The sequence below is a fragment of the Emydura macquarii genome, unplaced genomic scaffold (assembly GCF_026122565.2).
Source record: "Emydura macquarii macquarii isolate MOO-44397 ecotype Brisbane River unplaced genomic scaffold, CSIRO-AGI_Emac_v2 contig_2897, whole genome shotgun sequence".
NCBI classification, from domain to species: Eukaryota; Metazoa; Chordata; order Testudines; family Chelidae; genus Emydura; species Emydura macquarii.
The window spans coordinates 21,844,257-21,857,410 of NW_027133034.1; the positions used below are offsets into that span (position 1 = coordinate 21,844,257).

General features: G+C 48.2%; 1 protein-coding gene and 1 long non-coding RNA gene across 2 annotated transcripts in view; one reads left to right on the forward strand and one right to left on the reverse strand.

The window, feature by feature from the left end:
- The window catches only part of PRDM6 (PR/SET domain 6), an 84,585-nt gene extending 78,661 nt beyond the window's left edge, over positions 1-5,924 (reverse strand). The window contains exon 1 of the mRNA XM_067568684.1: positions 5,401-5,924. Within this exon, the coding sequence (XP_067424785.1) occupies positions 5,401-5,905 (505 nt within the window). The 5' untranslated portion in view covers positions 5,906-5,924. The remainder of the gene's footprint in view (positions 1-5,400) is intronic.
- On the forward strand, positions 572-4,521 carry LOC137167044 (uncharacterized). Its single transcript, XR_010923943.1, has 3 exons — positions 572-860; positions 1,626-1,780; positions 3,729-4,521. It is a non-coding gene; the product is annotated as an uncharacterized lncRNA (long non-coding RNA).
- Positions 5,925-13,154: the final 7,230 nt, after the last annotated feature.

Here is a 13,154-nt window from a genome sequence, read left to right on the forward strand (position 1 = left end):
GAAAGCGACACTAAGTCTCCTATTCGTATTGATATAAACCCACGAATAGAAACATAAAGGAGCCAGCCCCAAGACAGGCCGTGCGCCTTTCACATGCACTTACAGACCTGGAATTTTTTTTAAATTAGATTGACTTTCCTGCTTCCTTCCAGGTTCCCACCATTAGCAGGGGACACGATTGGTAGCTGGGGAATGAGACCATTTCTTTACCTTCTCCAGAATCTTCCTAAAGGTCTGATTTTGACCAGATGGCAACTCTCCCTTTGCAGGTTTGTGTTGGGGGAGGAGGATGTGCCTCAAGCCTGTTGACCTTGGAGTCACACCATTTGGAATAAAAACCCACCTGATTGGAAAGGGCCCAGGGGAACCCCCACAGGTAAGGGCGGCAAGCAGCAGCAGCAACGCAAAGCAAAGCAAAGCAGAGGCCACCAGTTTCTTGCTGCCCTCCTCTCGCTCATGAAACCCTGGAGAGCGAGCCCGGCCCTCCCGCCCGCGGGCTCTTCTCTTCAGCCTGGCTCCTCACCCACCGCTCCGGGGCGCCACGCGCCGTCTCTGCTGCACTAGGGCTCGGCAGCAGGTGGACCCAGGGCAGGGCCGGGCCGCGCGCTCCAGGGGAGGCGCTGCTGCGGAGGCAGCGCGCGGGCAGCGCCATCTCTCGCTCCCGCCTGCGCGGCCCCCGGGCTGCTTGCGGCTCCATCGCCTCCCTGCGGCTCCGGAGAGAGGAACAGGGAGGAGGCAGGGCTGGACTTGCCGGCTTTTCAACGGGATCCATAAACCGCGAGATCCACGAGGGGGGAGACGAAGGCATCCCGTACTGGGGGCCCAGGCACAGCCGTGGCGGGGTAGCTAGATCTTTGCAGGTATGCGCGTTATTTTTAACTTCTCCAGCCCCAGCCCCGCTTCTCCCAAACCAGTACGAGCGAGTCCCTCCATCACTCTCTCCCCCCTCTCCCAGCGGCCAGGGCTTTGCCCCTTCCCCGCAGGAACAGCCGACGCACACCAGAGCGGGAGGGGCCCGTTAGTTTCCACTGGGGGGAATTCTGGGGCTGGATCGCTTCGCTCTGAGCAATCCGGCGTGGGGTGGGCCGGTGACGCCTCCGTGCAGGACGGCGCGGGGCGATGCAGGGGTTCCCCCGTTCTCCTCGAAAACCCTCCCCGCCGGAAACAAAACAAGAAGGGTGTGCGGGGCAAGGCTGGGGGGAGGGGGGATTGTGATGCTCTCTGTCTTCCACTGAGTGGATGAGCGCATTCAAATTTCGGTGTCAAGTACCAGCAGGTTAGGAGAATATTGTGTGTAGATAAACCTTGCCACCCCCTGTCCCTGCGAGACCCCCATATACAATGTAGAGATGATGAATGGGCTCTGGGAGAGGAGATCGAAGCTCGGTCTGCACTGGCTCCACTCTCTTCAACAAAACTATAGGGCAATTAATTGTGGCTTGTCCCCTCATCCCTCATCTCCTTGTGACACATATCGATGGAGATTACTGCTGATGGACCATTTTATCACCTTAAATAAACAGTCACCACCTTCTCTAACCTCAATCTAATATATGGCTATCTGCTATGTTTAAGGGTGCCGGGTAACTAATGATGTAAAATAACTAAATCATGTATGTTTCCAGCAATCTGCAAAAATGCAAATAGTCCACACGCTGATCCGCTTCCCTGAAACGTTATATACACTAGCAACGCGCAGTGAATGGAACAGCACGAGGCGTGCAGGCTGCTGGCTTATGTGACCCGTTCTTTTTACACAGCGTATTTATTACAGCGGCAGGTTGGTGCTTTATAGTCCATTATAAAAGTCTCTTCCCAGGAGGAAGGGAAGGCTGTACTTAGGGCAGTTCAACTTTTCCCCACACTGAAACTTGGTCCTGAAAAATACCCAACCCAGTGTCTCATCTCCGCCCCTATACACCCCTTTCCCCCCATGGCCTCCCCCATAATAATTCTGCTCCTTTTAAACAAAGAGCTACTAAGAAAATTGTCCAGAATCGCGTATCTCTTGTTCAGGCAACATTGCCATTGATTTTAATAGAATCCCATTCACTTCAATGGGAGTAAAGACTGCAGGTTTGGGCCCTAATTAGTTTGATTATTGTGATTTTTCTAACTCAAACCATCTCAATTTGAGACAAAAGAAATAGACATTTAGCTCACAATCCATGGGGATTCATTTTTTAAAAATACAGTTTTCAACTATTTGAAAATCGACGCATGTGTTTGCCGAGTAACTTTTTCATGTCTATCTTTAACATCATAACAGTCCATATTAATGACTGATAGGATATTAATTGGCTAGCACAACTGAGCAGGATTACACGTAAGATAACGTGGGGCTTTTAGTACTTGTTGGAGTAGAACCTTTTTAAAAATTTTTTTACTATGATAGAGTAAACCACACGCATTTTGAAAAGACGTGTTAACTTTACAAACCAAAATGGTCAGAACTACTACCACCTTTGTGATCGTCCATATTGCATAATTCTCCGTAAAATATTTTAAATCACAGAAATTAAATAAGACCCTCACATTATATTAACGTTAAAATGGTGACAAAGCCCAAGAAGAGTAAAATTAATGCTGACACGCAATTTGTAACGTTGTATTTTTACTTTATTTATTTATTGGCCATAATATGCTAGCTATTGAGCATGTCAGTTTGGGATTCATCATCACTGTAGGTCTTTTGTCGATCTGTGCCACAATATTAATATTAAACTTGTGGATGAGGGTTTTATTTGCAAAGCATCTAGGTCACGGAAAAAGTTTTAACCAGTGTCTTTTCTGCAGCGCAATAAAGAGACCTTGTTTTCCCTAAAGACATTAAGCCAAACTGTGATTCCTCTAAGAAGTGGTTTATCCTTCAGTATTAGGGGAAAGGATGTTTAAAGTATCATTTGGAGAGGAAATGACTACAGCGACTTATAATTTCACAGTCTTTTAAAAAAGAAGCGCAAACAAAACTGAATCAAAGAAATCTCTCTTAATAAGGTTCCTACACCAAACCCCGAAAATGTCTTCGAAACCTCTGAATATATTAAGGCCCGATCCTATGGTCCCTACTCTGGTATACTAGACATTTACTTCAACAGATTGGGCCCTCAGTAAGTTGCTATTTTTCGGGCACAGAACTCCAAACAAACAAACGAACAAACAAACAAACCACTACAAGTTCTGTGCTTTTTAAGAGACTGTTTGCCAGTCTTGGAACTTCGGTGGGTTTATTTGGAGCTAGAACTCAAATTAAAGTCAATCGCTTGAACTCAGATTAAAGTCAATCACCTCTCACCTCATCCACAAACCATTCTCCTTCCCCTTCAGAGAGCCACCTACAGTATAGGGAATTAAGGAAGTAGTGAACCTAGCTGAAAATCAATTCTACCAAAGCTCACAGTACTGTGATTTCTGAACATTTGCTTTCACATTATCTGATGCATGTGCCAGCTATCCCAGTGCTGATCAGTTTTCTCTTTGAATTGTGCATTAGTGAATGAAGAACATATTATTGTAATTTCCATATTTGTGTTATCTCCATTTTGTTAACACATTGCCCAAAATCACAAAGCAAACATAACTAGCTCTTAAAATTCTGTCCATATAATAGTAAAAAATCTAATACAATTGCAAGGAAAAGTTGCCTACCAAAGAAGCTACATGACAATACGCTTAGTTAAGACCTGCAAAATGTAATAATTCTTGCACTTTTTCCCCCTTGCTTTCAGACGGCGAAAACTATTCAGACTCAACAAGATGAACATTTTACAAGTGTCCTTTGTGATCGATGTATTCTTTATCAAATCCACCTTTAATGCTGCGATTGGAAAGAAACTCTGCAGACTTCACCAGCTACTCTGCAGCGTGCTATTTATTCCACTCCTTAAAATTGTTCCTTCCAAATCACTTTATCTTCCTTTCTCTTTTTAAAACCTTTATCTTGTAGATTTACAGAGCTGCTCTGAGAAGTAAAACATGTATTGTCTAAGTAGTTTGGTTGGCGATTAAAAGTGCATTTCAAATTCCATTAAGTGCATGTAATTTATGAGATCAGGTTTTCTGCACTGGAGAGTAGAAAATACGCTAACTCTTTTGGCTACGGAATAAAACTGAATCACAAAAACCGTTTAAAACTAAGCCGCTATCCAAAATAGACACATTTGCAAGATAAAGAAGGAACTAAACCTGCACCAACTTCCCTCATACTTTTTAAGAGTTTTAATATCAATGTGTTAATGAAGTCACAGCAGAGTGCCATTTAATGACAAGTTTCGAAACTAAGCCAGTCTTTGAAATGAAATTAAACACACTCACATTTTACTTTTGGATGTGTTTACGGATTGTTGTGGAGTTTTGGAGTATTTTTAACAGCTTATCTAAAACAAAAGTTCCGAGAAAAAATATGAAAAGTATTTTAAGAATCAGTGTTTTGGGAACAACGCAGAAAACATATGAGATAAAGATGTCTCGACTTAGAGCGCTCTACTTAGCACAGAGACGAAATGCGTCCTGTGTTATTGTTAATAAATGCGATGGGTTAATCTAGTCAATCCAATTATTTTCACTTTGAGAAAGTATGAACATGTTTTAATGAATATTATCCACTGAGGCCACTGAAGGTATATTTAATATTTATGAATGCTGCACACAGGAGGTGTAAACCATATCTAAAAATCAACAAGGACTGTTTAATAATTTGGGTCTCCCTCCAAAAAATAAAACATGAATTGCGCTGATAACCGGATTAAGTGGCTATCAAATCCCATGTACAAAATTGGGTTTGACACCAAATCCGGCACAGGACATTCATACTTTCGAAAACAAACGTGTCATATTAGATTACTAGGTCACACTTTTCAACAGAAATACAAATAAACGAGCAAGATGTGATTGATGTTAACAAGGGCTGAAAGGTAAATGATATTCCAAAGTGAGATGGAAATGAAAACTGAAACTTTTCGCCCGCCAGCCTCAGCTGAGTAATTGATTTCTGCTAAAAGAGCTAAGAATAACGTCCTGCGCTTTTCACATAGGAACCAAGTAAGAGGAACCAAAGGACCCCCCTTCAGAGTGAATGGCTGTGGCTTAGCTGCACCCTGAAATCATGTCCCTAACTAAGCACTCTCTCAAGAACTCGCTCCCCAGCCCCGTCTTCTGTAAAGTGCCTTCCAGAGAAGGATCTTCCCCAGACATGGACCCCGGCTCCCCCAAGCAACAGCAGGGAAGGGAAAAGCGGGACATCTGACGCTTGACAGGAGGCGAGAGCGGGGCGCAGAGCCAGAGGGTGCAGGGTAAATGTCGCTGTTACCCAAACTCTGGCGGGAGCGGGCGGGATTTCAGACTCTGTAGGGGCCAGGCTCGCCCCGTGCAGGGAGGGTAGCTGTATGAAGGGGTACATACGGTTGTTGGGGTCGCTGGCGTGCTGGTTCAGGGGGATGATCTCCATGCGTTGCTGGCCGTACAGGTAATAGTCCAGTTCCTCCGCTGTGCATCGGAACCGCGGCGCAGCCCGCTCGCTGCACTTGGCGCCCCCGCCGCCCAAGTCTTTGCTCTGCAGGGAGCCCGGGGCTCCGGAGGGCGACTCGGAGTTCGGGAGCGGCCCAAAGACGGGAATCTGGGCCACGGGGATGGAGGGCAAGCCGGCCAGGGACGCGGCGGCGGCGCAAGAGGAGGTGGAAGAAGAGGGGGTGGACGAGGAGGAGGAAGAGGAAGCGGAGGAGAGGGAGGCCGGGCGCTGGCGGAGGCTGTCAGCCGAGGGATCCGCTCTCTCGGGCGGCGGGAGCTGGGCCAGGGCCCCGCTGCTCTTCAGCGGGCTGCTCTGCGGGAACAGCTGCTGCCAGTGCTGGAGATAGGCCGGATCCACCTTCAGGAAAGCAGATCCGCCTGGGTCGCCGGGCTTCAGCATCTCCGCAGCCTACAGAGCAGGGGAAAGGGGAGAAAGAGGCGTGAGAGATCCTAGCTCCCGCGCGGGGCCGCCTGCCTTCCCCGGGCAGAGCCCGCGGCCGGAGACACCCCCCGCCCTCGGCGGACCGGGCTCGAAGGAGCAGCCGGGCTGAAGTGTCCTGCTTTGACTTCTAGGGCGGCCCAGCCTTGGCGAGAGAACCCCCCGCCGGGATGCAGAGGGGTCCCCGCCTGAGATAAATACATCCCCGGCTCTTTCTGAGACGGGCAGAGAAATGTTCAGCGGCTGCACCCAACACTGCACACTCGGCGTCTCGTCTCTGTGCGTACAGCGCCGCGCAGATCTGCTGGGCCGGGGGGAGGGAGGCAGGTCCTGGTACTTACAGCCCCTCCCGCTAGGAGCTTGCAAAGAGGGGGCGGGGGTGGACCACTGGTGGCCACCCCAAAAGCAGGACAATCCGGCCAGCTCTCCAGGGCTTCGTGGCTGCCCGTGCCCGGCTGCGAGGCACCTTCCCCGCCCCGCGGCGCCTTTCTAACAGCCGCAGACGACCCCCGAGCTCACTTTATAGACGGGGCGGGAGGGAAACTCGCCCCGCCGAGTCTGCAGTTCGAGGTCCGTATTTCTGAGGGAAACAATCGCTCGGCACCGTCCCGCGGCACTTTCCGACACCGCAGCTCGCAGCGCCGGACGAGGAGGAAACCCCACGCGAACACCAACTCGCGGCCCGTCCCAACTCCCCTCCGAGTGGCCGCCCCGGAGCCGGGCGCGGCGCGGTTCGCCCTTACCTGATCGTTGTGCTGTGTTGGCTCCGGGCGCCTGGCCGGGCCGTGGGAAGAGCCGCCCCGGTGGAAGATCACAAGTCCTGGGAAGTTTAAGAAGGGGACTTTTCCCCTTGTCCCTCGGCAGCAGGGGCTTCCAGGTGGTGGCTGGACGGGATAAACCTGGTGAGATCCGAGCAGCCGGGCTCCCTCCGCTGTGCTCGTGTATTGCAGGCGCGGCCGGGCTCCTCTCTGGCAGACTCCGCTCTGCACACGTGGGTTTTACGACAGCACAAAACACAAGTGTGCGGTGTGTGTGAGAGAGGGAGGGAGGGACGGACGGAGGGAGGGAGCGGGAGGTTAGCCTTGGGTCTAAACGCAGAGCCCGGTTTTTGGCAACCTTCCCCACTTTGTTCCTTGTTTCATTCTTAAAGATGTCCCCACTCCTAAGCGGGGGGAGTTTGGGATCTTAAACCAGGTCTGGGTCCATCAGCCCGTAGATAGGGAGCGATGGCTCAGAGGGGCTTCTGGGGCATTCAGGCGTGCCTTGCTTAGTTTCTAAGGCAGGACTTCGGAGTGTAAAGTTGTACTTGTTTGCTGTGCGTGTGTCAAACGACGACCTCCCTAGCGAGCAATCGGGCTGGCTGGAAGGAAGGTTGTCTAGATAGGAGGCGGTGTGCCTGTCAGTGCAGGTTTACACTGAACAGCTTGAAACTCTTCCCTATCGCTCGGAGTGCTCAGGGTTGCGCTCTCGTGTAGGTCACTTTCCTAGAAGATGACACTTTCATTTGATACCCTTCAAGTGTTTGACCTTTGCTTTACATTTTGCTTTCGTCCTGCGGATACTAGGTTATATTTTGATTCGCTTCCTTATCCGCTTCCTTGTTAATTGCTCCCCTTGCTGTGCCTTTCTGATGCTCTCATCTGGTCGCATATACTCCTTTTTTACATATCTCGGGCTCATTTACCTTCTGTTCGCCATGGCTACTTTAGTAAGATCCATTTCCAGAGTTCCCAGCCTAGGTGGAGAAACTCGCTTTCATCTGCTCTCCTCTGCCTCTCACAGTGCGAGAGGTTAGCCCGTTCATACTCCAGAAAATCTATACGTCTTCTAGTGCACCACAAACCAAAGTTTAGGTAGTCAAGACGTAGCCTGCTTTGCTAAACTTCTACGCTTTAGCTACTATTTTTTTCCTTGCTCAAAATTCAGGACCACAAGAGTGGCTATTTTTCGTGCAATTACTGAGCAATTTCATGTATCAATTAGTATTTAAGATCAAGGTTTTTCGGGTTCTTTTCCACATCGTGTGAAAGGATAGAGAAGGGATATAATTTGACCCATATAATACATACTTATCCATATATATACATTTAATATAAAATGATCAGATCAAAATACCTATCAACTGTAACAATATAATCCATAGTGTTACATTTCACATTGACGTTATACACACACTATATTATCTCTTTCTATATAGTGTGTCTCCGTATTTAAACCATTAATGACATTTCTTTTCAACTTTCTACTTATTTCTTTCCCACCCATTCATTTTTGCAGAGCCTGGGAAAGCTGCTGTTTAGATTTTGTCTGTGTCTCAGGCAAGACATTTTAACACAAATTTGAACAGAGCTGGGCAAAAAATGTTTTGACTGGCGTCATTTTGACAAGGTCATTCGTCATGTGCTGTATAGATTGATAACACCTAAGTTAAGGCAAACACAACTAGGGGGAAAAACTGATTTTATGGGATATAAAGCTAGCCATAAAAAACTTCCACTGTCTTTGATCAATTCTATTGTGTCAGTTATAATGAATTCTCAGTCCTTTTCCCTCTATTAATCTACTTTAAAAAGTTCTGAAATGTTGCTATTTAGTTCACAGGAGAAAAGTGTGGAGAAGGAGAGAACCCTTTTAATCACCTTCTCATTGCTGTGTATATAAAATGTTAATAGATATACAGAAATGCTTAATAGGCTTACAGGTTTTCTTTGTTCTCATAATATTAACACTGTATCTTGGGTTTCATCAGTTCTTTCTTGGTAACATTTTTATTTCTTCTTATTTGGTTTTTGCATTTATTTTATAAATTCACAGCTTTGAATGATGATTGATTTGTATTACCAAATGTCTTTACAAATATTAAATTGGTTTTAATGGCAGCAATCTTTAAAAATTCGTTTCACACTCGAAAAACGTGATGAAGTAGGGAAATGCTCACAGCTAATGGGCTTAAATGCATTGTCGATATCTGCATTTGCTTTAGATTGTTACAGAAATAATGCATGTAGGTTCATATGAATAGACTTTTATCTGCTATTGCAAAACTAGTGCAATCTCATACTTGTAACGAGGAAAGTCTCCCTTTGAGTGATCAAGATGGCAGAATGGGATTTGCACCGACTAGTGTTTGAGTCGCTGCTGGAGGATCAGGTCCATCCCAAGATTTCTGACAAATGCTGGGACCCGGGTAGAAAGATCAAATCTGAAATAAAACATAAGGATTACAAATAAATTGCCCTTTCCCTGCCCCTCCCTTCAGGGCCGGCTGGAGAGGCTGGAAAGCCTAATGCAGCAGGGCTGAGTGGCAGCCGGCAGACCGTGGGCCCGATCCTCTTGCATTGAAATCAATGGGGGGCGGAATTGGGCTGTGTGTCTCTGTCTGGAATTGGAAGGGCTCCTCCGGGAAATATTGCCCGGCTGTCCCTGTCACTCACTCAGAGTCCAGCAATGACCAGGGGACCAATGAGCCTTGTCGATTGGATTTTTTTTTTTTTCCAAATGGAAAATAATCCAGTCGGTCTAATTAACTCGATTCACTCTGGAAGACTGGGCAGGCAATTGCTGTGAAACGAAATAAGCAGAGGGCCGTCGGATCCCAGCGGTACTAAGTCACAGCGGGGTGATAGCTGCTCGGGATGGTCTCGGCAGGGTCACACTCCGTGCGTTTGCCAGTCACAACAGATAAGACTGGGACACGAGCGGAGCATTTAACAGAACAGATGTGGCGTCTGGGAGGGAAGAAACAAACGAAACTAAGTAACAGTCACAGGAGCGGGGTTTACAGCTTAGCACCAGCTTTCCTGAGCTTTGCTTGACCAAGTCTAACCTCTGGTTGGTCTTTCTAGGTCTGTGCTTTCTCTTTTTGTTCCCCCCCCCCCCCACCACCACCAATCCCACGTTTGTCTCCGGAGGTGTATTTATTATTATTATTTCTTGCTGCTTTTCTGGATGTGACTTCTGTGTTTAGAGAGGCGGGGAGAAAAAAAGAGTTTGTAATCCCCTCCCTCGCTCCCTGGGTTTTTCATTATTTAGAGGACGAGCACTGAAACAAATCACATTGACCGTTTAGAAAGCGAGCAAACCTTTATAAAAATCCATCCCTAACGAATCGATCGGTGAATATTTGCTAGGAATTTGTTCAAAAGAAATAAATGAGGGTAAGTGTATTAAATGCAAAAGGGGAGCATGGTGGTGTTTTTCTTCATTGATTAATGACCTCTAAAATAAAACAAGTAGGAAGAGGAACCAGGATCGATAAATTAACTACCCAAATTCATCATTTTCCCTGGGAATTGCTCTAAAAGCATCCTGAGGAAGGCGCTCTCTTCCTCTTTGGGGAGTGGGTTTTGGGGGGGAGATGGCCTAACCCCCCTGAAAAGGAAGGGGTTGAATCGGGGGAGGCCCTATCTGATTTCGTTTGACACACGCAATTTAAAAGTTTGCCTTTCATATTAATTAATTCTCCTGATCTGGGGAAGACAAATGGTCGGTTGCCTCTGACAGGAGTCCGATAAACGATTCAGCAGCTTTCCTTCTTGCCCTAGGCTTCTCCTCATTCCAGTTTTAAGGTCACTGGCGGCTGAGTTAATAATTCATTAATATAGGCATTTATTCAGATGGGATCCACGGCCATGTCCGCGCCCCCTACGTTCAGCTTTACTTTCCCCAGCAGAAGAGAGGGGGCGAGAGGCAGGAGACTTGCACTAGAAAGTGGACCCGTTCCTACAGCCTATTCTAGCCAAAACTGGGTTAAAGCTGTGACATCCAAACTCAGACCGACCCGGGGCAGGCGAGGACGTCGAATCATCCTGCTCCACACGACCAGGGTCACATCTTACTCTTCGCCTGCCCGGAGCTTGGCTTTGGTCGGGCCGTTCTCCGTGCCCGTCTCTGGCCGGGCTGCGGCGGGGAAGGGCTGTGCTGACTGGGCTTGCCACCTCCTGAATGTTTCCTTCCGAGCCAAGACTTACAGCTCTGCCTTTGGGGAGGGGGTGTTCGCGCACCCTTCCCCCCCCCCGGCCAGCGAAAGCGGAGGGACCCCCCAAAGAAAGCAGAGGCAACGGGAGCAAATTAGAGCAGCCCCAGCAGCCGAACTCACTCAGCGCTGCCCCAGCTCCAAGGACCGGCCAGAAGCTCGGCGCTGCGCCTGTAATAAAACACTCAGACGTGGCACACCACAACCAGCAACGGCTACCAACAACCAACGCTCGTGGCCAACTACCAGGGGAGGCTCCTGGGAAAGGATAGCCCGGATCGGCGCACGGGGGAGGGGACCCCACTTCTTCAAGCCCAACCTCTGCGCTGCATTTTCAGCCCTTCCTTGCCCCCAGAGCCTCGTCGCTCTGAACCCTGGCGAAGCACAGGCTGGGCCTGGCGCAGTTGCACGTCCCTGCACCTGGCAGCAAATCCAGTGCAGAGCCATGAGTAATGAAGTACAGCACAGGGGAACCCGAACCAATGCTGCTAGAAATCAGGGAAGCGGGGACGCAGAAAAACAAGGCAAGGTCCAAGTTACAGGTTCAGGGGGAAGACAGGCAGCTAGGACGGGTAACAAGCCCAGATAATTAATTGATAGATAGATAGATAGATAGATAGCCCTGCCTGCCTCACTTTGACTCAAGCCAGATCCCAATTAATCCTCTGCTGAAGGCAGAGGGAAGCTGGAGGCTGCAGGAGGCTTGGTGAACTCAAACGTCCTCTCCTTCCAAGTCCGCACTTTGGTGAGATGTAGCTGCTGCTGAGGACAGAAACCCAAGAAGGCGCCTTCCTCCCCCGAGGGAGCATCCGGCCTGGGGTTCCCTATCCCCTATCTGATCCCTATGCTGGAAGGCTAAACTTCTACTAACACAGACCAGTGCTTAATTTATGCCAGGGCTGAGCCCCAGCACCTCTAGCCCTGGTAGTTCATCCTCCTGGCACTTCCGGGCTTGCTGCATCGGTTATGAATGTAAAAAAATGGCTTGGGCCCTGGCAGCTAATGTCTGAGCCCAGGCACCTCTTTCATTACAAATCAAGCACTGATGCAGACCACAATACCTATCAGCCTGGCAACTCCCAGGCCCAGCTTCCCAAGAAGAAAGGCAGTTCTAGGGGAAGGGTTAGTCTGACCCCTGCACCACAGGCTTTGTGATTGCTATGCAGCAGGTCTCTCAAGAAAGCCCCTTTACTCCCCTCACTGCTAAGGGAACAAACGATCTAGACCAGGGGTTCTCAATTTATTTATTTTTTTGCTGGGACCCCCTATGAAAATATTTCAGGCTGTGATGATTCCCACAAAAAATGATGACCCCCCCAATCCCATGCCACCCCTACTGGCATGCATGGGGGCTGACAGCTCGTGCCCCCCACAACTTTGTAACCCCCCGTTTGAGAACCCCTGATCTAGACTGATACAGTGAGATGAGGGTCCTCTTTGCCTTAGTTTCCAAGCACATATCACCAGCCCAAGGCACCTCCTCCCTCACTTCGAATTACTTATTATTCTCATACCGTTGCTCACTTTAACTTTTCACTCTCCCCTCCAGCACCACCGAGGGGAGCAGAAGAAGCCACAAGATGCCTTCAAGAGATCAGCAAGGGCCCAGATCACAAGACAAGGCAATGTCAGAGCGTTAAGGATTGCAGTGTTGGGCTGGGGCAGATGGTGTAAGTAAATAGTGATTTTTCAGCAGGTTAATCACCTGACCCAGGATTCTCTCCATCCTTGTCCAACACCACAGTAACTCCAGGTACACCATGAAATTCTGGTTAATTTTTCATTAGAAGAGCCACCTCTAGGCATGGGAGGGTAGTTTAGTTCAATATTCACACACATTAGATTACTCATGTCTCTTCCCAGACTGTCAAAACATGTCAATTGTAAGCTGTTGGTTTTGGTGGCCTAAACAGTATCTGTCCTTGGAACTAGCTGGAGACTATGAAATAATTTGATAACACCCACCAAACAGATACCAGACAAGTAATAACTTTTCACCACTATTGACCTGATACGAACCAGTGACCTTAGAGGTGAAAGGTTTTGCAGCCTATTATCAAGTCCCTGAGCCACCCAGTCTTCAGAAGCTACACATTAAAATATTTGTGTCCACCACCAAAACAAAATGAGCACATGCCTATCATGAGTACCAACAGTCAAATTAGGAAGTGACCTGTTCAGCTGTAAACAGACAAAAACATCAGACCAGGAAAAAGTTAGCAGTCAACAAAGACA